General features: G+C 42.5%; 2 protein-coding genes across 4 annotated transcripts; one reads left to right on the top strand and one right to left on the bottom strand.

Annotated features, from left to right (window-relative positions):
- Positions 1-290: 290 nt before the first annotated feature.
- CCDC90B (coiled-coil domain containing 90B) lies at positions 291-10,928 on the top strand. 2 transcript variants are annotated; one of them, XM_036406945.1, is made up of 9 exons: positions 291-388; positions 2,194-2,313; positions 4,880-4,983; positions 6,296-6,397; positions 7,032-7,073; positions 7,153-7,224; positions 7,307-7,360; positions 8,321-8,435; positions 9,587-10,928. In XM_036406945.1, exons 1-9 carry the CDS (start codon positions 295-297, stop codon positions 9,640-9,642), a joined length of 759 nt encoding a protein of 252 aa, XP_036262838.1. In that variant the 5' UTR covers positions 291-294; the 3' UTR covers positions 9,643-10,928. The 2 variants fall into 2 exon arrangements, with proteins under 2 accessions (XP_036262838.1, XP_036262846.1); XM_036406953.1 differs by lacking the exon at positions 291-388 and adding an exon at positions 422-593.
- ANKRD42 (ankyrin repeat domain 42) lies at positions 6,266-27,309 on the bottom strand. 2 transcript variants are annotated; one of them, XM_036406925.2, is made up of 14 exons: positions 26,895-27,309; positions 25,996-26,149; positions 25,442-25,605; positions 23,794-23,901; positions 23,359-23,478; positions 22,615-22,750; positions 19,583-19,783; positions 19,124-19,249; positions 17,339-17,444; positions 16,368-16,543; positions 15,822-15,948; positions 13,065-13,209; positions 11,759-11,878; positions 6,266-9,509 (listed from the first exon to the last, which is right to left on the bottom strand). In XM_036406925.2, exons 2-14 carry the CDS (start codon positions 26,012-26,014, stop codon positions 9,477-9,479), a joined length of 1,581 nt encoding a protein of 526 aa, XP_036262818.1. In that variant the 5' UTR covers positions 26,015-26,149; positions 26,895-27,309; the 3' UTR covers positions 6,266-9,476. The 2 variants fall into 2 exon arrangements, with proteins under 2 accessions (XP_036262818.1, XP_036262826.1); XM_036406933.2 differs by lacking the exon at positions 25,442-25,605 and having other exon boundaries at positions 23,359-23,901; positions 26,895-27,305.
- Between the last annotated feature and the right edge of the window lie 254 nt (positions 27,310-27,563).

The raw sequence follows: 27,563 nt of genomic DNA, 5'->3' as shown, positions 1-27,563 counted from the left end.
AGCTGGTGCTGTGGAAGGTGTCTCTGCCCACGGCAGAGGTTTGGAACTAGATGATTTTCATGCTCGTTTCCCTGGGGTCACAGAGCGGAGCAGCCCCCGGGTGCGGCACCGGCTGAGGGCTGACATGGATGGCCATGGCGGCCAGAGCGCTGCGCTCCTCCCATCCTCACGGGGGCGCTGCGCCGCCGCCTCCGGCCGAGCCCTGCCGTGCGGCCGCGGACTACAGTACCCAGCATGCCCCGCGGGCCGCCCGGAAGCGGCAGTGAGCGAGCGGAAGCGGAGGGCCGGGGCGCCATGAGGGGCGCCGGGAGCAGCGGTGCCCTCCGCGCCTGGGCCGGCCCGCTCCTGCTCCCGATGCCGGCTCGGCTGCCCCCGGCTCCTCACAGAGGTGAGAGGCGCCGCAGCGCCGTGCTGCGGCCCCTCGGGGTGGGTGACTGGCTGCCGGTGTCGGGTGAGCCCGGGCCGTGTGTGTGAGCGGCGCTGGGGCTGCGCAGGGCGGTGGCCGGACTCGGTGTAGGGGCGGCCGCGGGGCCCGACCCTGAGGCGCTGTGTGAGGGAGCGCTGAGCGCCTTCCCTCGGGGCTGGAGCAAGGGGTGAGTTCCGCGGGCGGGAGAGGCGTGTACGGGGCTGACGGGGGTGCTCGGGGCAGGAGGAGTTACCGGGGTGCGGAGGGCGTCACCTACAGATGTCTGGGGTACGGGTCTGGGGAGTGGTTTCCGCAGCTCCCGGCTGGAATACGAGCATCCAGTCGAGACTGTAGGTGTAGAGCAGTGGGGCCAAGAGCAGCGTAGCGAGCAGCCAGAACTGTAATATCAGCTTTTTGAGACAGTGTCTGTGCAGTGTAGTTGTTCAACCCAATGAAAAAATCCACCTATGCGTTTAGAAGACAAGAGCTGTGCGTTTAAAAGGTGGGACAGCTCCATAAAAACGATGTTCTTCAGTTGGTTTTCATTATTTGTATGTAGCATTTGGTGCATCTTACTAATATTGTCATTTATAATACCGTGCTGTGCCTGGTTTAGTTATAGCCAGATCTTTATAGTATTTGTAGGATAGCACATAACTTGATTTATCTGGTAGCAGCACAAAATTATAAATTCCCTGTTCTTTAAATGTTATAAAGCTTTTGAGTAAAGATCTGGATAAGACACAGAACAATTTGGTTAAGGCAGAGAGCCAGCAATGCATATAGTTTCAAATAAACAGATTAAGAAGTAACAGGGCTGCTTAGATAACAAAGAATTAATCAGAGCAGAATCTGTAATATGTGAAGCCACACAAACATCAGGTGAAGAGAAACATATGCTTGAAATAAAAGTATGAGAAGTAGTGAAACCTGCTTGTGGGAGGGCACCTCATAAATAAAGTGGATCTTTAACTAATACCTGAGTTTAACTAATGCCTCTTTAGAGATTAGGTATTCCTCATCTCTGAGGTATTAGATACAAACATCGTATCCCTGTACTGCCCAGTTACTTTTCTGGTGAACCAAGAAATTGATTCATCATGAAAATAAGACTTGCATATATCTTTTTTTTAAATTGTAGCTTTACGTTCACAGAAGCCACTGAAAATGAGGTATTTGGATTAGATATAAAGAAGAAATTCTTTACTGTGAAGGTGCTGAGGCTCTGGCACAGGCTGCCCAGAGAAGCTGTGGATGCCCCATCCCTGGAAGTGTTCAAGGCCAGGCTGGATGGGGCTTTGACCATCTTGATCTGGTGGAAGGTGTCCCTGATCATGGCAGGGGGTTGGAACTAGTTGATCTTTAAGGTCCCTTCCAAACCAAACCGTTCTGTGATAAAATAAAAAGCTGTTGGAGTTAAGGCTCAGCAATTTAAATAAAACACCAACGAATGCTTAACTGCATAAAGTCATTCAGTGTGCTACAAGTATGAAAATTATTTAAGTGATGTTTCCCAAATATTATAGACCAGTTGGCTGTCGGGGTTATTTGTGCTGTATCAGGATGCTTGTCTGTTGCACGGCTACATGAACACACTTCAGACAGATCTGTAAGTCCTGTTTAGTGTAAATTCTCTGTGGAAAAGTGCCGATGGTTTCTGGTGTGTGCTGTAACCCAGCTTTTTGTTGCAACATCCATGCAGCTTTTCTGTGATGAAAGAAATTAAAATTAGTGTACTGTATGAGAAGCCAATCAATTAAGATTAAGGCATGTTTGGTTATTTCCAGGTTTTGCTGCCACGTTCGTTAGGAAGTCATATGATGTCAGAAGAGTTGATATCACTCCCCTGGAGCAGAGGAAGGTGACCTTTGATACCCATGCTTTAGTGCAGGATCTGGAAGCCCATGGTAAGTGATACCAGATAAGTAATTCAAAGGAAAACTTTTAATATTAAGTAGTGTAACTTTGAGTGCTGCCAGTTTCCCCAGAGTGCCAGTACCCGGTGCTGTAAAATGTCTTGGCAGCCTCTTGAGGAGGCTGCTGAGGGACAGCCATCTGATGGTGTGCCATACAAGCAGCTGGGACATTAGATTTATCTCATCTGTAGCTGTAGGCAGGTTCCTGTGGTGTCTTCCAGCTGAGGAACACAACACAGGTAACAAATGTGAATTAACAGTTAAAGACTTCTATAGCAAAAATGAAGCTTTTCAAAAAATTCCTTCCACTGGCCTGCTAAGAATAACTGAAGGATTTTTTCCCAATGAGGAATATTTTCAGCAGCACGGTGCTGTGATACATTCTCAATGCCCACTCTTCTGTAGTGAGTGAGACTGGCTGAAGTCAGATAAAGGCTCTGTCCAGCCCTGGCATAACTCTCGAGGCAGAGCAGTGTTTCAGCAGGGCAGATGTATGTCACACATCCCCTTGTACTTTCCAAGTTTCCAGTTTGTCACCCTGGAGGTATTTTAAATCAGTTGAGAGTTTTAGTAACCTTCAATGCAAATCTTCTCACAAGTTTATGCAGTCCCTGAGCCACTATAAACTGATTATTATCCAGAACATCCTTCCTTATGGAACTTCAGACATCTGCATGTTCTGTTTATGCAGAATCTGGCATCTGTGATGTGAATTTGATGCCCACTCAGCTCTTCTGTAGGAAGGAGTGAACATTTAATCTCTCATGTCACTCATGATTATGCAAACTTCTGTCATATTGCCCCATTATTTTCCGAAGAGAAGAATCCTAGCTTGTTGCATTTTTCCTGAAGCAGTAGATTTTCCATATTTTTGATTATTCACGATGCCCTTCTGTTAATATTGTCTGCTTCTGTCACATTACATTCCATTTCATGTTTTCAGGAACAGTGCTGGCATTACTTGACAATTGAATGTCCTATGGATTTGCATAGTAAATGTTGCATCTGTAATGTTCTCTGTTCTTTTTCCTAGTAATTCAAAGGGTTTGGTTTGCTTTATTCATCCCTGCTGAGCTTTGAGCTGATAGCTAGCAACTATCTTTTAAAATCCCAAGTGACAGTAGAAACTTTTACAGTCAGAGGTTGGGATTGTTTCCGCTATTTGGGTCCAATAATAATAATGTGTTAGTAGTTAAAAGACTTACAGTAGTCTGCTAACTATGAGGGGTTTTTTTCATGCTTGTCAGACTCAACAGCCTGTACTTCCCTACATCTCCCTAGAACTGTTTTTTAAAACTGGCACTATTATTTTCCAGTCCATGGGAAACCACAGTAGGCTGTGAAATGTGACTTGTCCCAGGAACTGATTCAGCTATTTCTTCTTCAAGTTCCTTTAGAGCTTGTGGGGTGAAGTCTGGTGCCAGTTGTTATTCAGTTTAATTTGTTCTATAACTTCTACAAATGCTTCTACCACAGTGACAGGTCTGTATAGGTAAAACCACAAAAGTAAGAGAGCCATTTTAGTTTTTCCCAAGCTTTAGGCAGTTTTCAGGCTTCAATCTCTTGCTTATATATATATTTTTCTTCATTTTCTGAACTTTCACAAAACAAAGTCATTTCTTGCTGTGGAGGAAGAGCAACATAAGGAATTGGCAAGAGCTTAAGTAACCCTGAAAATTCAGAGAAACTGAAGCAATACTATCACACTTTGTAGTGGAAGGAAGCTGTCATAAAGCATGTGTAGCTTTTTTAGACATGTAAACCAGTGGTGCACCTGGACAGTACCAGTGTTTTAGAAGGGTGCAGTGGCATAGTCCTCTAAATAATGTGCCTAGAAAGCATTTTTCAATGTTAATTTAGCCCACTTTATAAAATGGGGTAGTTGAAACACAACATATCAGTCAGATTGCTGGAAATAAATTTCTAAGGCAAAAGCTCTCAGCACTTGAACAGATCCAGCTAAAGTGAGAGCAATTTTTCTTCCCCATTATTCACTACACATCATCTGTAACATTTCAAATTTACACCAAGCTACAGACAAAATGTACTTTTTATCATCAGAAAGCAAAAATCCCAGTTTGAGTTCATTCTGCAGGCAATGGATGCAGCAGTTTAAAAATCAGTCTTGCATATGTTCCTATCTCTGCAGGACAGTTCCAATATATGCAGAATTATTTGTTATTATTCTATAGAGTGCATGCTTTGTAGCTCAAGGTAAGTTTGGTTTTAACAGAATTTCTGAAAGTTCATTATGAAGTAAAGTTTTGCTAAATTATTTTTATAATGCATGAATGGCTGGATCTTGTATGAAGAAATTTGGTCTTTCTTTCAGCTGCGTGTCTAGACTTCCAGTATATTAAAAGGTGCCGTGCTTCAGATTTTTGCAGCATTAAGTTTGTTTTTTCTAGCTGGAGTCGCAGTGCCTGGCTCCTGGCTCTCAGTTCCCAGTCATTGTGTGAATGTGTCGCTGTGGTTTGCTGTGACACTTGAGTGTCTCTTGCTCCTTATCCAGATTTTTAATACCACCTTCACTTGTCATCCTTCAATTGTCCCCTAGGCTTTGGGAAGGAGCAGGCACAGACCATCGTGTCAGCGTTGATAACCCTGTCCAATGTCAGCTTAGACACCGTCTACAAGGACATGGTTACGCAGGCCCAGCAGGTAAAAACTCCTCTGTGCTACAAAGGCTCACGTGTGCATCTTTAAAACACAAGTGAGCAGCTCTCTCTAGTACTATAAACGCTTCACTGTGCCAGGTTTTCCTAAGTTTCACTCGGGATTTTAACAGAAGGTTATAGGCCCTGACCAGCTTCCACTGAAGTCTGACTACTTCATTGAACACAATGAAGTTTTTACAATTCTTGGGAAAACTTTGGTTGCATTTACACTGAGGAGATAATATGCCTCGTACCATCTTAAAATATTCATTATCAATACTGACTACACTCTAAAAAAGTGTTTCTGCCTAATGCAATTCCATGAAAATTCTGTTTAGGAATGTTTTGCATGTAATAGGATTTCCAAAAAGAAAAGTTTTCATTTTGATGAAAGAAAATTACAGAGACAGAAGTTCTTGTTTTCTTCTGAGATTTAGAAGGGGAAAAAAAAGTTAGACAACTTTTATTACACGTAAATGCCAGTAAGATAAAAATCTACTGTTAGAAGAAAGGCTCAGGAGTTGAAATAAAATAGCAATGAATGCTTAATTACATTAAGTAATTAAAGAAGAATAGCACATAATTTCAGCTTGCACAACCTTCTGGAGCAATGATCAAAACCATCACTGTGCATCAGAGAATCGCACAGCAATGTGTCTTTTTCCATGCTAAATAGTAGGGTAACTTCCATATGCTGGGTGAAGGAGTATTGCTTTCAGCATTTTAAAATTCTGAGTTTCTTCTTTTATTTTCTGGTTTGGGTTTCTTCCTGCGTTTATATGTAATGGTTGAATTCTGAACTTGTTAGTTCAAACCCCGAGAAGGCTTTTCTCAGTGCTTTCTAGCAGTGTTTCAGTTCTGTCCATCAGACTTGGAAGCTGGCAGTATGATCCTCATTAAGTCTTTGGCTTTCAATGAGTTTGTAGGCAAGAAATGGAAGTGCTTAGTAAGAGCTGCATTCAGATGTACAATTAATGCTTCTGAGGCTACTGAATGTTCATTGAAAGTGGAAGAGACTGCAGGAGGGACTTGTAGTTTCAGGTCTATTTCATTTTATTGCTTCTTGGACTGACTCCTCTGGCCTTTTTGCCTAAGTTCAGACTTGGTGAATTAAAGCAACAGAAAAAGCACAAAACTCTTGAGTCTTTCAAATAAATTGCTGGTATTAAATTGTCTGTTTCTGTCACATTCTTGTTAGAGAGACTCCCCACTTTTGGGCTTTGCAGTAGCTAATTTCATCGTTTCAGACCTAAGCATTTTTCTTTACTTGTCAGAAAGAGTGCACCTTAATCAATGGCATGTTTTATTTCTCAAAGGAAATAACTTTACAGCAAGTAATGGCACATTTGGACTCCATTCGAAAAGATATGGTCATCCTGGAGAAAAGTGAATTTGCAAACTTGAGAGCAGAGAATGAGGTACTAATATATATTTTCATTAAGCATTTTAATTGCAGTATTTGTTGTGTTTTACCTGATGTACAGTTTTGTGGAACAAAATACAAATGTAAAAGTAATTCTGTAATTGGAATTGAAGAGTCTGTATGTTACAACTTCAGAGATCACATAAAAATATATTTCACCTGCTATGACGTGCTCAGATCTTCTGTAAAGGATTCTAAGATGTGTACATTTTTTCAGCTTCTGTACTTTTATTTAAGGGTAACTGCTAGCTTCTGGCCATTAACCATATAGTGCAGGTAGAGGAGTCAGCCATTGTTTTGCAACAATTTAATTAATTTGGTGATTGAGACATATTTTCCTTTTACTTCATGGTATTTTGGTATTTTTCTGCTGTCTTTAGACTCAGAATAACAAGATCATCATTGTTACAAAATAAATCCTTTCTTTTGAACAAAATTCCCAGCAGATTATATATGCCTACATTATACATTAGCTAGGATATTTAATCAAGAACAAATTGCCCCATTGGGAGGAAAAATGGAGAAAGAATAATTGGATGGATGCAGTGATAACACTTACATCACTGATTAATTTGCTTAAGTTTCCTGAATTTTTAAAAATCTTTTTTTTTTTTCTCCTCTGCCCTTAGAAAATGAAAATTGAATTAGATCAAGTTAAACAGCAGCTAATGGTAAGTAAACAGCAATTACCTACACACTCCCATTAGGGAGAATAAGTAGCTATTTTCATAATCTTAATTTGTTTTAAAGACTGAAACCAGCAAAATCCGAGCTGACAGCAAGCTAGACATAAACCTGGAGAGGAGCAGGGTGACAGATATGGTGAGTTGATCTGTGAGATGCCCTTATTAGCTTTGTGTTGTGCTTCTGTTGCTATAGCTGTGATGTTATCTTTTATCCACAGTTTACAGATCAGGAGAGGAAACTGATGGAAGCAACTACAGAGTTTCATAAAAAAGTAAGTATTGAGCAAAGCAGGATATAGTTATGCATTGCATGTTCTGTAAACCCCAAACTTTGGTGAAAGCTAATAGGTTTGTGGGTATGGTAAAGCAAAAGGCCAGGCTCTATCACTCAGGGCTATTGCAGGTGTTTCTTGCCTTTGGGATTCACACTAAACTCCAGTCAGCAGAGGGAGGCATTCCAGCCTTGTCCCTCACTTCCCAAGTACTGTCGCAGGCTGACACAGCTGGGATGTGAGCTGTCATGCTTCCTTTTTCCCAGTGTTAACTGATGAGCTGTATCACAGGGATGGTGCAGGTGCCTACAGCCAAGCAATTCAAGGGCTGGAAGTCCTGAAGCTGCTGGAGGACACCAGAGTCTAAGGGGCTGAAGAGGGACCATGTCCCATCTTGAGCATATCTTCCATTTTTGCTATATGCCTTGTGAATGCTTAAACCTTTGTTTTTCAAAAATGCAGGAATACTGTTCTGTGTGCTCTGATACTGTTCTTTGGCTCTGATGTGCCAGTGTCTCCTTCAGGAGGCAGTGGCACATCAGAGACAAAACTCTGTCATGAGGGTGGCAAGACAGTGGCACAGGTTCCCAGAGAGGTTGTGGACTCCCCATCCATGCAATGTTCAAGGCCAGACTGGAAGGGGCTCTGAGTAACCTGGTCTAGTGGAAGGTGTCCCTGCCCATGGCAGGGGGGTTGGAATGAGATGCTCTTTAAGGTCCCTTCCAACCCTAGCCAGTCTGTGATTCTATATGATCATTGAAGTTTTCTCTTTCACTGTCTCTATCCCTTCAGCAATCTTTCCAGATTGTATGAAGCCAGTTGCTCTGTCTTCTAATGTCTCCTAGCAGTGATAGGTTGGAAATATTCTTGTTTCTGGTAGCATGGTATTTTAGTTCAGCTTTGGAAAGCTGAAGGGGCTAGAGACCATTGTCAAATATATGCTGTCTTTTAATATTTCAGGATGCAAATACCAACAGTATTATCTCAGAAATCAGTAATAAAATTGACACTGAAATAGCTTCCTTAAAAACACTCATGGAATCAAATAAACTTGATACCATTCGCTATTTGGCAGGTATGTGACAGGCAAGGAGGTGAGTACTGGTACTGGGTTGTGGCTGTATAAAATTCTGTTCAGGAGTATATGCTAAATGAGGGTAGCTGTAGCAGTAGGCAACTGGGATTGGGTGGAGGAGCTCTCCCTTTCCTCCTCCAGCTGGAAGAAATGTGACAGAGAACACAGAAGAGCTGGGAGCATGCCACCATGGGACTAGGATTGTGCCCAGAACTGGGATTAGGACGAATATAGACATGGTTAAAAAAAAATTAAAAGTCTAAATACCTTACCCAGTTTGACAGTACCTCTGCTTGCTGCAGCAGCTATTGATGTGATGGAGTTGCTACAGAAGTTTTGGTGAAGTCATTTACCTGAAGGTTTTCTGTCATTCAGGACTGGTCTGAGAGTGACCAGTTCTGCCTCCCAAGGAAACTTCACGGACACACAGTTTCTGTGTGGCAGGACTTGTATTTTTCCCCTGCCAAGCAGAACAAATTTCTGCTTGTTCAAAAACATAATTTGAGATTAGTCTTCTCAATATGTACATAACCAGTGAAGTTTTTATTGTGTAGGAGCTGGATAAAAAGAGTAATGCATTGTATTTGGACGTGAGAATAAGTTCAAAGGCAAATGTAATTAGCTTTATTCTAACACTAATTGAAACAGCAGTGTAACAAATCCAAAAGACAACTTGTCAGGTTTCAGGAGTGCTGTCGTGTTTGACAGCTCATTTTCAAATTCATTGTCATTTTGGTTCCATGGGAAATCTGGGGTGTCTAACGTGAGCCTTGTGCAGGCAGCTCTCCTGCAGTGCAGTTTCCAGTAGCTGGGTGACAGTAGTACAAGCCCCTGTAGCCTGTGGTGCCCTGAGGCATCCAGCATAGTTGTTGGGATGTGTTCCTGGAAACGTGGCTCCTCAGGCTGCTGCATTGGGCCTCCCATCTCAGCACTGCTGCTGCTGTGCAGGGTACGGCACCTGAGTCCAGCCATTGGCTTCTGGAATTGTTCTGTCACACCTGCAGCAATCTGGGAGGTTTAGGAGGCTCTGCTCTACAGTTGTTAATTCCTCCATCTGTTTGCAGCTGATTTCTTCTATGGATAAAGTGGTACAACAGCATTCAGCTAATTATCTCTTTTTTTTTGTTTTGTGTTGTTTTGTTTTTTAACAGCCTCAGTGTTCACTTGCCTAGCAATAGCACTGGGGTTTTACAGGTTCTGGAAATAGATCTACATGGAATGACTGCACTAAATACAGACAGAAAAGGCCACCCAGGCAACAGCACTTTGACAATAACATGGCACCTTTTGGTTTTGATATTCTTACTGTACAATAGAAATATTTTCTGAATATGTAACACTAAAGATCAAAATAATTGGAGGGAAGTAGCCAAATAGTAATATTTCCTTGCCTCCTATTCAATACTGTATTTATTTCAGAGTATTTCTTATGCTATACCAGAAAGTTTCCTAATATCTTTTAGAATTGAATTTGTTTTCTTTCTGGAAAATTCTCACTCTCAGCTCCTTTGACAATGGAAATATTAAACATTTTATATACTGTAGAAATGGGAATACAATTCCCAAATTGGAGTTCTCAGTATGGGGATGCTAATATCAGACTTCAAACTACCTAATCTGATCCAAGTAAATTATTCTTTAACATAGGTTCAGGATTTTGCCTCCAGTCTGTTCCTCACTTTTTTGATGAATTGAAGCTTGTCCCTTTGGTTTTTTAATCTACATATGTAAAAACACACTCCAGGGCCTTTACTAAAGAAACTTTTTTTTTTCCTTGAAAACTGATTTAAATTAATTCAAAATCTCATGTATAAAATATCTCTATAGATTTTTGTTAGTATCTCCTGCAATTTCTGTATGCCCAGAGGTCCAAAGAATGGGAAAACTTCTCTGTCTTTGCCTTTCCAAGGGGAAATGCCTCCACTCCCAGCAGCTGTGTGCAGCCCTGGGGCAGATAAATGCTCTTAACTTCCCCCCTCAAGTACTGCAGAGAATTTCCAAGAAACCTGCCCATGTTTTCTGGGCATAGCATCTGGCTTTTAATACGGAAATACCCAGAATCTCAGTGGTGCCAGGGTGGTGGTGGTGATCCTCCTCCCCCCTCCTTCAGGCGTTTTTGCAATCCCATGGGACACACTGACCCTCGTGACCACTCTGCCTTCTGCAAGGACTTGACCGTTCCTGTTGCGGTTACAACACAAGTGGATGCCTTCCAAAAGTGAAGCAGTTCCATTTTGTTGAGTACAAATGCATATGCTTGGTTTGATTCTTTCAGTATAATAATAATTTTTTAAGTCTTTCTGGATTAACTTTGAAGTAAAAATAGGCCTTTTATGGGCTAAGGACTGTTGTAGTACTGAGTACTGGCAATTTTTTTTCATTGCTGTTTTATTCTGTTTACAGTTGAACTTGCTGGTATTCTGCCAATTCTTACATTCTCCGCATTAAATTATTTATCATCTTCATTCAAGAAAATAAAATTAATTTCTTATATTTGCTGTCAGGCTGACAATTTCTGCATGAAAGTTTAGCACCAATGGTGATGCAGGAAATAGCTCATCTATTGCAGCTTGTCACCACCATCATTTCACACACCAAGAAACAGGCTCTTGATGCAAGGCTGTTAAGTCAGCATGCCTCTCCTTCATGGTGTACACAAAACCATGGATTTTTATTTTTCAGTATCTTTGAAATTCTCAGAGATGCAGTTTTCTTTGGTACTAAGGAGAGGATGGATCAAGACTGACATACTAAAATAATTCTCTTCTAAGTCTCAAAATGAGGGTTCCAGAGGGAAAATAATTTCACAGTAGCATACAGCTGACAGAAAAGCTTTTATATGTGTAGTCATTTAATGGTTTTTAGGTATGGAGGAGAGGTCGGGGTTGCAATTTCTAACCACAAGCTACCCCATAACTTAGTAAACCCTTCAGCCCTGAGTCAGGCCCAGAGACCGACTGCTGCAGGTCAGCTGAAACCTCACAAAGGAGTGGCTTCCTCCCTTCTTTAGGAGTGACCAAAGATGGAAATCAAGGGGCCTGGCACTTCTCTACAGCTGAGGAGTAATTCACTCATCCACTATTCAGCTTCCACACTGAATATGCTAGGACATAATGTGCACTTTTGCCATCCTGAGGTGGCAGTACAAAATAGACCAGTGAATGGAGATACTTCCCTCAGAATTATGAGGGCCTGTCACTTTCCTGTTGTTAGGCCAGAGAACTAAAACCAGTTCAGTGTTTTTAAAAAGTAGAGACCCACAGCTCATCTGTAGAGCTGGGCTGTGCAAACACTTTGCATTATCTGGAATATTGCTTTTGTACCTCCAGTCTGCTGCCCCTCCTTTGAGGTTCGTTCCTCAGTGTAGTCGCACTCCTCCTGGGCTGCAGGCTGACTGCTTCTTTATTTTCATCTTTGCAAGACTTGGCCATTGTCTCAGCTTCCTGAAACAAAGAATACTGCAGCCATTAAACAGGAACCACTGGAAGGATGTGAAAATCCACATCTGGGAGTAACCACAGAATACTGTGTTCAGATTGAAGCTGAGGGCAGAGCACAGTCCTGGGGCATGGGATGGCAGCACAGCAGTGTGGACTTGAAGTTCTCTTGGCTGTAGCAGTCACTCAGATAGAAAGGCTTCTTGGTTAGAAGTGGAAAATTACCAAAACCAAAAACTGCCTAATGAAAAATATTGACAGAGAAATGTTTACCAGCCTGGCAATCACAAGGCTGAGAAGTAGAAACATCCTTGAAAAAGTGCAGCTGGCCTCTCTGAAATACAGCTGTGGCACCTAGTATTCAGAGCCTGAGATTCCACCAAGAAGCACAAAAACAAAGGACTGCAGAGGCAATTGACTGAAAAGGTGGAAAATAGTCTGGGAAATAAAAAATGCTCTGAAAGAATAGAAGCACCATCATCTATTGCCATCTATTGTACAGGTGAAAAGTAAAAAATAAGTATCATCACCTACTGGCTGCTTGCAGTGTTGGTGTCCTCTTTCCTCTTAGGTCTCTAACATATAAAAAGAGCTTAATTTTTAATTCAAAATAGAACCTCTGTCTGAGAACTCTAGTGCTGCACGTACTGTTCCTTTCCCAAACAGACTGAATTCTCTCCATAAATTTTCCATGAGATCTTGGGCTCTTATTCAGTATGCCTGACTGACTCCAGACACTGTGACATGGAAGTCCCTGTTATTGAATTTGTCCCACTCTGGGGACCCATGGTAGCAATCTTTACAGCCGTGCAGGCGGGGCAGCCCTTTAGGTGGTGACACCTCTCCTGAAGCACCATTAGAGTCCCAGACACCAGGTCTGACTGAGCCAAGGGGAACTGCCAGTCACTGGCTATGCAGTAGAGAAGCACTGGGGATCAGCCCACTCCTTAGGTGAACATTACGATGAAGAATAGCAGTGCTTCTCTGCCAGGGTACAGAAAGAAACTGATACCCTTTCACAGCAGAGACACTGTCAAGGCCAGACAAGGGTCACTCTGCTCACTTCAGCGTCCCGAGGTGAAAGCTTTAGCACATTTTCTCTAGACTGTGCCCTCTAATAGAGGGAACAAACACACAGAAGCAGCAGGCAGGGGCCTCTGTGCCCCGCCCGGGGAGCTGGTGTGGCACTCACCACGGAGGCGGCAGAGGCGGTGCGGGTTTTCCCGCGGCCCTCTCGGAGCTGGTTTATCTCAGCACGGTAATCATCCAGCTGGCTCTCCAGCTTCTCCCGCCTGACTCGCTCATACTCCAGCTGCGCCTCCAGCTCCCTCACAGCCCTGCCAAAAGCGAAGGAGACAAGCAGAGCATGAAGTACATCCAGCCCTGCCCCGGCTGCTCCACGTGGCGCAGTGCCTTTGCCAGGGACCAGGTCAGACACGCAGAAAGCAGCGCGGCACGCCTCACGCCGGCTGCGCTCAGGCTCCGGAGCCTTGGGGACAGCGCTGAGCAGCAGCTGTCCTTCCTCGGCTGCCAGCGGTGCTCAGCGCCATGGCACCACGAGATGGAGCCGTCTGCCCGCACACCGAGCCCGGGCCGCGCTGCCTGCGACCCGGCCAAGCCCCAGCTGCGGGGGAGGGAGAAGGGAGAAGTGCCCAAGCAGCCACGAAGTTATTATGAAACAGAGAAAAAGCACAAAGCCGGCAGCATTCTGGAAAGGTCAGGGGCAGCTTTCTCAATCACATCTGGTGCTTCTACACCCTTCCTATTGATTGGCATAGGCACGGATGAGAAATACTCAGATGAAAGCTTGCATGACTGGCTTATACACAGTTGCACAAGATCTCACTGGTTACACCCTCAAGGGCTCCTAAATTATTTGAGATTCCTGGAACTGTTTAGCTGACACGTAATTCACACATAAACTGAGTCTCTCGAGTTGAGCTGGCTCTCTCATATATCAGGATGAATTATCCCAGCTACAAGGATGGAAGATCAGTAAAAGGAAAGGGGAGATATCTGCCCTATGCATTCAAACAGCACAGGAGGAAAGCTCTCAGCAAGACCTACCATGTTTCCCTGTTTCCCAGAGTGCGAATTCCTGACTCAGGTCTTTTGAGCTACCAATCAGCCTTACTGCCACTGCAAGAATGGCCTGTGCTCAGGGGACAGCTGACTTCTTCCATGCTTCCAATTAAAGAGACACAGCTCCCAAACTGTGGCACACTCATGGTGACACTTTCCTGCAACGAACCCTGGTTAAAGCACTGTGAAGTGATTCACACCAGGCCTCCTACAGCCAAAAAACCTGGACTAAAGCAGAAATCTTCAAAATCTGCTACAGTGGCCTTCCCAAGTGGAAACTCCTGCTTTTCATCTAGCAAAATGGTGTTGTCATTAAGTATTTTATCAATAATGAGGTTTTCTGGCCTATGATACAAGCACCTTGGGGTTTATCTACAGATAGGTACTCTGAGAAGGGTAGGCAGGTATTCGACAAGCCCCATTTCTTTTCAAAAGAATAGTTTGGGTCTAGGGGTGCTTTCTAGCCTTCACAGGTGGGAGAAACCCTTCAGAGAACCTCACAATTTTTCTAATTTAGCCGTACATGCCAGAGAAAGCAACACCCCTTAAAGAGTGCCAGCAGAGCCTTCTAATAAACATTGTTAGTTTTTGAGCAGCTGCTCTATCCAAAATGAACTTTCCTGTCTGTCAGTAGTCAACAGTGACTACTGACATCATTGAAACCAGATTGCTCTGACCTTTCAATGTGGGCATCAACACCTAAGCTTGTCACCCTCCTCTAAAACCAGGAGAGACACTTCTAGAAGTGATCAGTCTCATCCTGAAGTACATGTCTAATTATGCCCTAGAAGTGCCTACACCTCTCCAAGAAGTTGAAAAAGGAGTTCATGATAACTAACTCAGCCAGAGGTGTCTGTTACCTATTGTATACATATCAAGTTAAGCAAGATGGACTTTCAGCATAAGCTGAGTCAAAGAGTGACCTGGAACCAGAAGAAATCCTGACCTCAGTTTCCTGGCTCAGATATGGCTGTAAAACAAAGTACTTAATTGCAATCTGTGACACCTATTGTCTGCTCCAGATCAACCGCTAAGTCTGTTGTCTTCTTGATGGCGTATAAGCCCCCCAGACAGTGACCAAATAAAGACAGTGGTTTGGGTTGGCCCAAACACATGATGGGGGTGGTTATCTACAGAGACTGAGAACAAAGGGTAGCCAAATATTTGACAGGCAGAGGTCAAGACAGGCCTGTCTTTGGAGGCTGCAGTATTGTTAAGTCTCTAAATCTTTGATAGACTTTTCTTTGAAATGTAGACAGTCTGTCCATCAAATCACCTGACCAACCTAACAGAACCATTGGATTTAATGGAGACATTGAGAATTATATCTTATGAACAATGCTTTACATGCAAGGGCAGGTTTGCTGGTAGTCTTTTCCCGTAGTCTGGATACAAGCTAATCCTTTCTTGAGCACAGAAACATATTGCCAATGAACAGAAAGGTTAGCAGGTCACTGAATAATCTCTGCTGTATGTGCTCTTCCATCCAAGCCATGCTAAGACTTTTGCCTATTTTCAGATTTCCTGAAGGGCATACATGTCTTGGGCATCCTCAGAGGAAACAAAACAGCCAGAAACTATCAGACCTACTCCACACATCTGCAGAAAAACCTGAAGACTGAACAGATGATCTCACACAAGAATCACGGACCTATCAAGCACTTTTGTTGTGGGGCTGATCCTGGTGGTAGAAGTTTAGAAATGGCCAGACAAATTGCTGCAGTTCATTTATTTTGGCCTGGTTGAAGTTGGTAAGTGGAAAAGACAAAATGGCCAAATGCAAATCTGAGTGTACAAAAACAGCTTTAAAGGAGGATTTAAAATGGGCCTCACAGAGTTAAACATTAGCAGGGCAGAATGACCTTACTTCTCAACTTTCCTTTCTTCTTTTCTCATCTTCTTCTCCTCTTCAGTTATTCCCCCCAGCTGTCTGTAGTTGCTGTAGGCAATTTCTAGAAGTCTCTGAAGTTCTTTAATCTTGTGATAGGCCCTTACTGTAAGACAGTTCTCCAGGTAGGTTAAATGCAAGAAGACAGTCATGCTGAAATCCAATAGTCTGGAAAACAGTCTCACAAGCAAATGAGCAGAAGTCACACTGCTCAGCAAACACTGAGCTACACCTGACACCCACACAGCAAGCAGATGTCAAAAACAAATAGCAATCCAACACTGTTGCACCAACATGAATTAAAATGGTGTGACAATTATAATCTGATTGCCTTCTGATTGCCTTCTGCTTGCTTTCTAATATTCCACAATTTGTTTCAATGCTCAGTATTACAGATATCCTGTCAACCATCTCATCTTATAACAAAAAGATCAATCAGAACAGTTGGCTGGGACTTCTAGTTAGGACTATAATGTCTTGATAACAACTTTTGTAAACAAGGAGTGATGGAGATAGAGTGCTTACCACGTGCATTCCTTTTCTCTGCTTCATCCAGAGTTAAATCTTCTTTGCTATCTGTACTCCCTTCTACACCATGTGTTTCAAAAAACTTGATGTTGTTTGCATCTAGTTCTTCATCACTAGAGTTACTGTTTCCAGTTCTTGGTGTCAACAGTTCCACAGCTGCCAGATGGCCAAATCTACACAGAGAACAGTTAAAATCTGGAAAAACACGTGTGGTAGAAACTCTCACACTGCCCATGTTCCCATTTATCAGAGGGGTTTCAGAACTAAAGGAAGACTAGACACACACTAAAATTATCTATCTGCTTTTTGTAGTATTGTTATGGCATGAGTTCTGCCTCAATGGAATCTTATGGCAATGGCTCCTACATGAGAGCCATCTCTTTCCTTTGCAGGGTTTCTTAATTGAATTTCATCAGAATCTGTGTTATTTTTATTAATGCAAAAAGCAGCTGGCCTCTGCTACTTCTCATTTACTTTGTATAGCAAACAGTGAGCATAAGGGCTCAAAACTGTCCTCTGGCAAATGAGCTAGTATTGGAGACAGGCAACCCCCAACGAAGGGAGAAAAATTTTCTACAATGCATTCTACTTGTTCTAAAACACAGGAGCAGTAATGATAATTGTTTTTCCTTTCTCTGAGGTTCAGAGAATGTGAATCCCAGAAAATCCTTGGGAAGTTGTGCCTTGCTTTACTCTGTGAAGAGAAATCTGGCCACAAGCTAGTTTTCCTCTTTTGTGTCTGACCTCACTAAAAAGAAACTTAAATTAAGTGAAAATTAAAACCTTTTATAGTTACAATATTATAGCTACGATAAAGCCTTGCTTATCACTCAGAGCTGGAATTCATGGGCTTGATCTGTTCTTTCTCCATCACTGAAAATCAGGATTAACTCCAACAAAGCTGATATGATATTGATACACAAATAGTAAGTAAATAAGTGTCAGAGCTACAGGATATGTACTGCTACCTCTTGGCTACATCCTTTGGAGTGTCTCCAGCATCATTTGTAATGTCACAGTCAGCTCCCGTTTCAACCAACCACTGTAAGCAATGGATATGCCCCTGTTCAGCAGCTAAGGGAAGGAAGGCATACACAAGTCAATTATATACAACTGAAGTGTTTCAAACCTAAAATGTCCTCCTCTTGTCATTATTTGGCAAGTCAGAGATTGGGTTCACTAAGACACCACAAGGGAGATACTATTTCAAGAGGAGCCTCTGTGTCAAGATGCTGACAATCACTTGGGTACAGAGTTTTGGGGCAGAGCATTGCACTGCAGTGTGGTTGGTGACTCTTTCTAGTTCTAGAAATGCACTGGCAGCTCTTGCTGAACACAAGGTAAACTAAACTTGCCCAGTCTCATGTACAGAGCACAAGACACACAAATAACTGGTACCCTAGTAAGAAAGGCCTGCATGCCACAGTTTGGCAGCCAGGTGCTGTCACCTCTCCCTGGCTTTGGGCTCCCAGGGGTCAGACACAGCTGGCTGCCCCAGCCTGGGGTGTCTGCTGCTGTCTCAGGAGAGACAAGCAGGACTTTGTGCTGGAGCTAAAGGTACAGCATTTCTTGGGGCAGACACTCAAGGCAGCACCTCTCAGCAGCATCCTAACACAACCCTACTCATATGATGTGCCATGGCCACTGCTCCCACCACGTGGTGCCAGGAACAATGTCTCATCTATGGAAGATGGTACTTGGCAAGTCTAGATGCAACTGTACATTGATTTTCTCAAGGAAGAAAAAATCCATTTCTTGACAGCACTCCCCAGTGGATATTTTTTATATTTGTTTTCTTACTGAGATAAGGAAATGAAGTTACAACATCAGCATGGAAACACTGGGGATGAAACAACTGTAGGTTAGCATAATTCCAAGAAAAGAAAGTGGGATTTTAAAATAGCTACATATCAGTTATTTTAATAAGAACCTCAATTATGTTTTTAAAAATTCTACTATATATCTACTCAAAAAGAAATGTAGGAAATATGTTAAAAGCATATTACAAAAATGCTTCCCTCTTTCTTTTGTCTTTTGTTTCTTCTTTCAGATAATACTGTGAAACCCCAAACACAAAAGAACCATTTTTTCTGTAATGCCAGCAGTCCACTACACACCAAAGTGCCAACCAGAAGTTTACCTTTCTTCACAGCATCCTACCAAATTACTTTGTTGTGGTTTTTACAACATATCCCCACAGTACTGATGTGTTCAGTAAATAAAGGCTAGGCCACAGTACAGATCATTCTTATACTTAGCCAGCCAGATGTTTCTAAAAGCCACATCTTGCCTGATTAAAAAAAATCAAAACTATTTAGTTACATTAAATTAAGTGAAAATTAAAAACTTTTATATCTAAAATACAGCCTTGCTTATCACTCAGAGCTGGAATTCATGTGCTTGATCTCTTCTTTCTCTGTCACTGAAAATCAGGATTAATTCCAACAAACTTGACATGATATCGATATACAAGTAGTAAATAAATGTCAGAGCTATTTGGTTTTCAGTTTAGATGCTGATTTCTCTTCATTGTAAGCTCTTTTTCCTTGACTTGAGCTTGGTTATATTGTTTTTAAAGTGACCCACGCACACATACATTACAAAATATGGGGTTCGAGGCTCCCTTTCCAAGCCCTCAAGAAATAAGACGCTGTTTTTCATTAAGTTTATCCAATAAGCAGCCACTTGAAAAACAAAGTAAATGAATCAGCAACAAAGAGTAACAAGCTGAAGCACAGATCATATTTACTGACCTTTGTGCAGGAGAGTGGATCCCTTATCGTCTCGCTCATTAATGTTGATTACTCCACTTCTTACTAGGCTTCTAACCACTAACAAGTCCCCACTGAAAGCAGCATCATGAGCTGGGAAAGCTAAAACTGAAAATGAAAGGCACATGTTTCCAAGCAGATGCCAGCAGTTCTATTGAACATGCTGGTATTTGTCTCACAGCTCACCTCTCTCTCTCATAGCAAATTATGTATGGACACTTCAGAGGTAGCAAGGATAATGCTCCTTCATCAGCTGAAATGCAGCTGTGTAACCAGCAGCGCTCACCAGACACTTGACCAAACATGTCTTAGTTATGGCTACAGGCATCTCATACAGTTAAGAGATTAATTTCACAGACCTGAAATAACAAGTACACCTTTGTGTACTTCTGCAGAGTTACACATAATGCTTTTTTTAAGTGTATCTTAATCCATACTCACCTTCCTGTGTCTCTGGATGTTCCTCCTCTTTTTCCACACCATCGATATATTGCAGAATATTATCTTTGTAGAACCGTTCAGCCAAGTCCCTTGGAGTCTCTCCATGGTCATTCCTGGCTTTCAGAGTGTGTGTGACACTGGCCATTTTCCTGAGCAAGAACTTAAAGCAATGCAAGTGTCCTTCCACTGCTGCCAGATGTGCTACAGCACAAATGAAACAAAGGGTGCTAGAGCTGAGCCCTGCTGCCCACTGAGAAAGCAATGCTCCCACCACTGGTTAGAGTTGGCTCATCTAGCAGCACGTGAGCCATCCAACACTGCACAAGGGGAAGAGCAGCCCCAGCTGAACTGCAGATGTTCAGCTCCACCCAGGACAGAGTTCAGCTCTAGGCAAAGGAGGTAAAGCTGCCAAGGATGGGATCTGCAAAGATGATTCCCTGGTGGAGCTGACTGCAGGAGACAGAAGAGACTCCCAGCAGAGCACCAAATCCTAGCTCAGAGAGTGCACTGCTGGGCCTCACCTCCCCAGGAACACGGATCCTGCTGACCCTGCTGTCCCAGGGATACTCCTCACAGGGGGGACAGCAAGCAGTGTCCTTGATTAGGAGCTAAGGCCATTTCTGCTTTAGCCTCTTTTTTGTGCCACCACAAAAAAGTTCAACACACCCTCAGTTACCTCATCCATAAAATGAGGACAGTGATAGGTGCTTCACTGGACAAAATATTTGAAGGTACATTCCTCACCTGACCTTTAAGCTATGCAGAGGTTTACTTACTTAATATTACTACAGTGCTGGGCCTACAACAAAGTAAGAAGTACCAAACACATGCTGACTCATTTGACATAAGTAATATCCTCTAATCCCATTGATGAGAAGAACTTGCCAAATAAATGCTTATTATGATCTCTCACTCCATGAAAATTGCTCTGTAACAGCTGGCTGATGTTCTAGAGGCAAAAGTATTAGTTTGTCTCCAGATAAGAATCTCACTATCTTCATAATCAACAAACAATGGGCCCAGGACCCAAAAAACCCATGTCAATTCATTTTTGGCATATACAAGTTCTCTATAGCAAACCAAACTATCCACAGCTCTCCAGAGCATAATTGCTCTAAAAGGCTATGGACAATGGTTTTACAGCAAGATGACAATACCTCTGTACCGATGACAGTTTAAAATCTGAGCTTCACTGAAATAAGGGCAGTTTTTCCCATTGACTGAATTTTAGGCAGTGAGTTAGGTTCTCAGGGAGAAGGGAAAAGAAGGGTACCATGCTGAAGGTAAGTCAGGTAGTGAAAAACTGACTCAACCCTTACGAATCCGTTTTCAGATACCTAAAACCTCTTGGTATCCAAATTTCTCTGTGTTTCATCTTATCTTTTATAAAATCAGACTAACAATATTCACTCTTTTCAAAGCCACCAGTCAAGAAATTGTCTGTGAAAAATATTTAGAATAGGTTTAACTAGTGAGCAATAAAAGAAGCATGGAAGTGGCCCAAAAATGAATAGAGAGAAAGCAAATTGAAATGCTAAGTTAATAAGCACAGCCCATTCTGTACATTGAATGAGCCACAGATTTTTTTTTTTCTTCCAAAATATTGACAAGGAAAGTAGCAAAGATAGTTAGACGCCTTGCTGTAACATACATATACAAAAGATGCAGCCAGGTTCTAAGTTTCGGGTGCCTGGCACTGCAACCTCAAAAAATTTCTTCCAGTATTCTCTTAGGAAAAATTATTGCACAGTTCAGCTAATCTTGAAGCTGAAGCATGTAAAGATAATTTAAGTTCACTTCTGTAACACAAGCAGACAACAAGCTGGTTTGCACAGTACTTCTACTAATCAGTTACTAGCCTTGTTCCAAAATATCCTCTTTCATTTGGAAGATAATATGATCAAATGAAACACATCAAAGGTTGGAAGATCAAGCTTCTGTAGATGCCAAAACACAACAAAAGCAGTTTTCTACTAACCATTTTATACAGAGCATTTAAGTAGAACTGTGCTGACATCTGCTTTCTCTCCACAGAAGTCTGTTATCAGGGAAGTGTTCCCAAATGCAAATAAAGCTGCCTTCCATGCTGCCCCAGGGTGCCTCACATCGTGACCCCTTATTGCTAATGCACCAGATGTTGTCCTGCTGGGATGCAGCAGCCTCACATCCTTTAACAAGCCCCAGGTTTGCAAAACACAGCATGGCTATCTGTTTCCTAGGTAAGTAGTCCTTAGTAGAGGGTAAAAGATTTTAAGAAGGGATTTATAAAGATAACTCTGTACAAGTTATAGAGAAAAACATATGCTCTTTGGAACAAATAATGCGACAAACCATAAGAAGGAAAATGCTAAAATGAAAAGGATGCAAGGAGAATTCAAGACAGGAACAATACCATTGAGCTTACAGAGGATATTGAGACAGTGGTATGTTAGGGAGAGGGATACTGGAGAAAATACAAAAAGCAAGGAACAATCACTGGCAAATTTTTGTGCTGAAGTGAATGCACTGATAATTATGAAAATAAATTCAAGATAATCCAGAAAAAGCAGTATTCCAGAAATCAAGATGAAGAAATCACAGGAAAATGAAAACAACTGTTTCACAAAATCGGTTAAGAAACAGTGGGATACAAAAACTCGCATGCAAACACACCAGAACCTCATCACACTGGCACCAAGTCAAGAGTAGCACATAGCAGCTGAAACTACCTCCCCCTCCACCTATCCTTCTCCTGCCACCTCCACTGGTACACAAGTTCCATCACACACACAGGAGATGCTGCTCACCTGCTCCCAATCAGGCTCAGCCTGCTCCACATACCAGCATTTGTGAACTCTCATCCTTGCTAGCAGCAGCAGGAAGTGAATGGGATACTGTCACCAACAGTAACACTTTGGAAAAAATGGGCTATGTGGATTGCATGGAATCAAATAGCAAATGCTGCTGCTGTGCATTAGTTATAATTTGCTCAATCATCACATTTCACAACTGTAAACCAAAGGTTTAAAAACATAGGATTTATCCTGATATACCTGGAAGGTTTCCATTGTTATCCACATCATCTACACACGCTCCCCATCGAACAAGAAGCTGCAAACACCCCAAGCGACCGTGAAAAGCAGCATAATGAACAGGTTTCCAGTCATTCCTGTCTGAAACATTTACATCCTAAAATGAAAGTAGCAAGTTAATTCTTTCACTTCTGAATCCTAGGACACAAGACAAATTTTATATATGGAAATCCGCTGTTCATTGTTTAAATAATTTAAATTATTTAAATCAAACCAGATAACGTTTTTCAAAGTTCATGCATTATATGCTTCACAACAGGTACTGTTCACAGGTTCTTGCTTTTACTTAATACACTTAGAAAAGGTGCATTTTTAGATATGTTTTTATCATCATAGTGACCTGCATTGGTCATTATTCCTTAAATATGCATCTGGGCTAATTTTCCCTTTTTTAAGTTTATGTCTCCTTTACTATAGAAGATTTTTAGAGCTGCAAAAAATTACCATCACCCCAGTACGTGATGCTCATTTAATGACATCCTCAGCAGAAGGTGATTTACTCACATTATTGATTCTCTCTACATTTTTTGATCATGTCCCTAAATGTATATCACAATCTAAAAAACCGGAAATTCACCCACGGAATAAATTCCCCCCCAGTAATTAATCTCCAGCCCTAAATCTCGGTTCAAGCTCGGCAGAGTTTAGCTCGGGAGAGGCTGCCGGGCTCTGGCAGTGCAGCAGCCCTGCCGGCAGGAGTCTCACCGCCCCCGTGCGCAGCAGGCTCTGCAGCGTGTACGAGTGCCCGTGGGCTGCAGCCAGGTGCGAGGCCGTGCAGCCGCGCTCGTCCCGAGCCGCTGCGTCCGCTCCGCTCTGTAACAGGGCCTGAAAGAAATGCAAAGCACACGTGCATTTCACAAGCTGAAAAAGCAAACATTTCCTAGAAGGATGGTGCATGATGACCAGCAGGATAACTCTGGGCTGACCTCAGGGGTCTGGTATTGCACAAAACAGATCTGTTTGCACAGACAGCACAAATGAGTGCTCTACTCTGAAAATGACTAACTTAATTTGACATGTCAGGACATCAAATGAGCTACTCATAGGTCCCTGAGGAGCTCCCTCAGCTGATCTTCATAATGAATTTGTCCAGTGTTAAGGTCTGCCCTAGTAACTTTTGCCTGAGAGTATTTGCAGTACCTGCATGCAGGCATCCTGCCCTCGGATGGCCGCCAGGTGAGCCGCAGTCCAGCCTCTCACGGTCACGCGTGCGGTGTCAGCTCCATGCCAGAGCAGCCACTGCAGGCACTGCTCAACAAAACCAAAGGCTTCTTGTTTAACTGTTCCCATCGTGACTCTGAGGCACGTTTCAACTAGAATCCATCCATCCATCCATCCATCACAGTTACATTTCAAAACCGTGCTGGAATACTTCTTTATGGAAATAGGAGATCCCAGAGCATGCCTTAAACAGGTATTTGTGAATTAGGAAGTTATGGGTAAGTTATACTTTCCAGGTTTCACCCAAGGGTACAAAATGTGCAAATAACCAACAAATTCAGATCCTAGCATCAATATTACAATATGACTTTATCATTTTACTCTTCCAGATTTAAAATGTAATCTGTGAGAGTATTCTTATGGCATGAGGTAAAAGCATTGGAAAAAACAATGCAAACATGCTCACGTGAATTCCAGCTAAAATTACTGGCAGGAAAAAGATCACATACTAAATTTAAAGCCTCATTTAATTTATTAGGCTTTTTAGGCATATGTAATCCCATATCTCTTCTCATCCTTCCATGTCCTAGTTTTGTTTTATTCATCTTTTTCCAGCAGATATCATTGCTTGCAATAGAAAGCTTTATGAACTATTCAAAGACAGCTAGAGGAACAGTTAGAACTTTTTATTATATATTATTATGATTTATTATCTTCTTTCAGGCCATCTTACAGCTTCCTCCACTATTTATGCCAAGGAGCTTACTGACAAACAGATGACAGATAATTCAATAAAGTCTAACAGACTGATTGCAAAGTAGGAGAGTCAAATGAAAAATGGCAGAACTTAGAGAGGCAGAAAGGGAAGGTAACCAATCTGGCTTTGGGGCTGACATTAGCACTTTCATGACAGTGTCTCTACATTCTAGAAGCAGCTCTGCATTTAGCAATTCTTGAGTCTAGCAAGAACTTCACGCTTTTTCTTTTGGGACATGAATGGCCTTGCTGCTTCAAGTTTAGACTGCCATGGACAATGAACAAGGAGGCTGCAAGAAGAAGGAGAATGTTGTGCTGAACACAGCAGTTCAGTTCTTCTGGAAGTTTAAAATATTGATGCAATCACTTGCCAATTTCTCTACCATTATTCAACATTTTCATTTATTAAAATAAAGTGTATTAGGACTACTTCTATGGAGAATGATGCATGGGGCACTGGTAAACAGAATAAATATATTTTCATGTCACTTCTCACCTGTTTCAGTCACCTTTAGAACATTTTACACATCCTACAGGATTTTCTAGGTGTCTCAAGAGAAGGAGAAAATGCAATAGAGACAAAAGAAGGTCATGAGTCTGAAAGGGGGGCTATAAGGCAGATTTTACTCAGAGTAAGAAACACAACGATTTTGTAAAATATGGCAAAGTTGATTAAGTAAATTGCCTGGGTCTTCAGAAAGAAAAAAATAAAATCCAAAATCCTGTACTCCTGCCTTTGGTGAATATATTTAATAAGAAAAACAGGTAGAGATTATTGATTCAGTCTGATCAAAGCAATGTTGTGTTCAGCCTCTCCCAAAGAAGGAAACAGGAACTATAGCTATGCCTGTACACTAAGGTAATGCTTTACCTCCAGACTTCCCGAGTGGGCAGCACACTGCAAGGGTGTGAATTTGTGAACTACATCCACCTCATTAATACTGGCTCCACTTTTTATCATTGATGCAAGCTGTTCTACATCCCCAGCTTTCACTGCTTCGTGCACACTAGTGTAATTTTCCTTCTTCTTGACAACTAGTGAGGAGTAATGAAAGGGCATTAGTCCACTGCTTAAATCAGCAACATTTAAGAGATAGAGAATGTGTGATGAATCAAAAAAATATCAGATTTGACATTCATGGCACAGAATCAAACTCTAAATGTAGAAGAAGTAGTACAAAAGAAAAAAAAATCTTCTGTCACCAGACCATGGTATCAAATGACCTGTGTTCTCCCTTTAGGCCTTTCCACTGATTAACTACAAGACTGGAAACAATAAGAATTACATATCCAAACCCCTTGCAACATCTTGGTACCTTGACAAAACTTGTAAACAGAAATATGAGATGTAAGTAGATCTAATGGCCAAGGGGGCTAACTTCAGATCACCAAACATGAAAGGAACCTAAACCAATTAGTATTCACCTTCTGCAGTAGTCATCATTCCAGTACCAAAATGCACCAACACACTGATTACATTTCACACTGCTGGTAGTCCTGAAGAACTGGGCTACTGTTTAGCAAGTCAAGAGAGCATAAAACTGAAGGTCTCAAGGTATTAGTGCCTCAGTTCCTCTGCCTGTGGAGATGAAATGGTAGTGGCAGTTAACACTGTTACACAATTCAAGGTAAAAAAATAATAAAAACTATAAAAGAGATATTGCACATGTTTGTCATATTTGAAAAAAAGCACTAGATATAATTAAAAACATCCTCTGCAGTTTACCAGTGCCTATTTTCACGTTATCTGTAGTGTGATAGTAGAGCTTGGGCAGATTTGGGGTTGCCACAGAGAGGAGGGGGGGGAGTGAAGCTCCAGCACTCCAGCCTGACATTAACACACCCTGTGTGTGCTGTAACACAGCGCTAGATCCTGTGCCTCTGTCTCACCCCACCTCTACCTCCCCAGCTTGGCAGGCTGCATCACTGCCCTGCACAAAGCCTAGAAAACTTCAAAACCAGGACTCCATCCTGCAAAACACTGTACAAACAAACAGCAGCAGCACAGAAACACAGAATAATTCCAGCGGGAAGGGGCCTCAAGAGGTCATCTAGTTCATGTTTTGAGGTTTGAGTTGTTTGGGTTATTTTGAAGAACAGTTTCACCACGACATAATTTTCCCCCAAGGAAGAAATTGCTCATTATACCAAGTGAGGGTTACAGACTTCAGCCAAATTACACAACATCACAGGCAGGCCTGGCTGATTACACTGCTCGGCAAAGTTCTAATGTGTTTAACACAATGTTTCGGTACAGCAAGTTCAAGGCAACTTTTATTTTTTTCCCCCCTTAACCCAGAGGAAAAGCAAACAACAAGGCCCACCAGCAGAAAGAATTTTGTCTCCCCTCTCGCTCTGGATACCTCCTACTGCATGGAGACGAATGCCAAGGGTGGGTGGCTGCCCTGGCTTCTGGGCACAGGACAAAGGCAGCAGCCTGGCACTGAAGCTCAGAAAAAAGCTGTTAGTATCAATTCTGTAAGAAGACACATTGATGTTCAAAGCGAAGGGCAGGCTCAGTAATTTTAGCGCAATTTTTTTTTTTTACCAAAAATTGTCACCAAACACTCGTTCAATGTTCTGGGACAAAACTTTGCAGAAAGAATTCAGTAAGCACTTTGAGATCGGTACCTGCCCAAAATCCAGTTAAAGAGATTAAGTGAAGAAGGATATGGCTCGGAATAGGGAAAGGCACAATTTAGGTGTTGCGATGTTTCCGTAACACACAAACCCAACCCTCGGAGCTCGGCTTTGGGAGCAGCCCCAGGGCCGCGGGAGCCGCCGGCCCGGCCCGGCCCAGCGCGGCCCAGCGCGGCCCAGCGCGTCCCGCCGGGCGGAGGCGGAGCTGCCAGGCCCGGGGCATGGGGAGGAGCGCGGCCGGCCGGCGCCAAACACCGCCTTTCCCTGCGCTTTTGGTGGCTATGGAGCCTGCTCAGCGCTGCGTGTGCATGCATTCCGGCGGAGCCCCTGCCACAGACCCGGGGTTCGGGAGA

This window comes from Molothrus ater, chromosome 2 (assembly GCF_012460135.2).
Source record: "Molothrus ater isolate BHLD 08-10-18 breed brown headed cowbird chromosome 2, BPBGC_Mater_1.1, whole genome shotgun sequence".
Taxonomy (NCBI): Eukaryota; Metazoa; Chordata; class Aves; order Passeriformes; family Icteridae; genus Molothrus; species Molothrus ater.
This window is presented reverse-complemented; position numbering and strand designations above follow the sequence as displayed.

Excerpts from the sequence above, each read along its gene's own strand:
- CCDC90B (XM_036406945.1), top strand. The coding sequence starts at position 295 with ATGAGGGGCGCCGGGAGCAGCGGTGCCCTCCGCGCCTGGGCCGGCCCG. Across the intron at positions 2,314-4,879 it reads GCAGGATCTGGAAGCCCATG|GCTTTGGGAAGGAGCAGGCA; the intron begins GTAAGTGATACC and ends ATTGTCCCCTAG. Across the intron at positions 7,074-7,152 it reads AAGTTAAACAGCAGCTAATG|ACTGAAACCAGCAAAATCCG; the intron begins GTAAGTAAACAG and ends TTTGTTTTAAAG.
- ANKRD42 (XM_036406925.2), bottom strand. Across the intron at positions 23,479-23,793 it reads GGCAGGATGCCTGCATGCAG|GCCCTGTTACAGAGCGGAGC; the intron begins GTACTGCAAATA and ends CATTTCTTTCAG. Across the intron at positions 13,210-15,821 it reads GAAGAAAGGAAAGTTGAGAA|GGCTGTGAGGGAGCTGGAGG; the intron begins GTAAGGTCATTC and ends CGCTTTTGGCAG.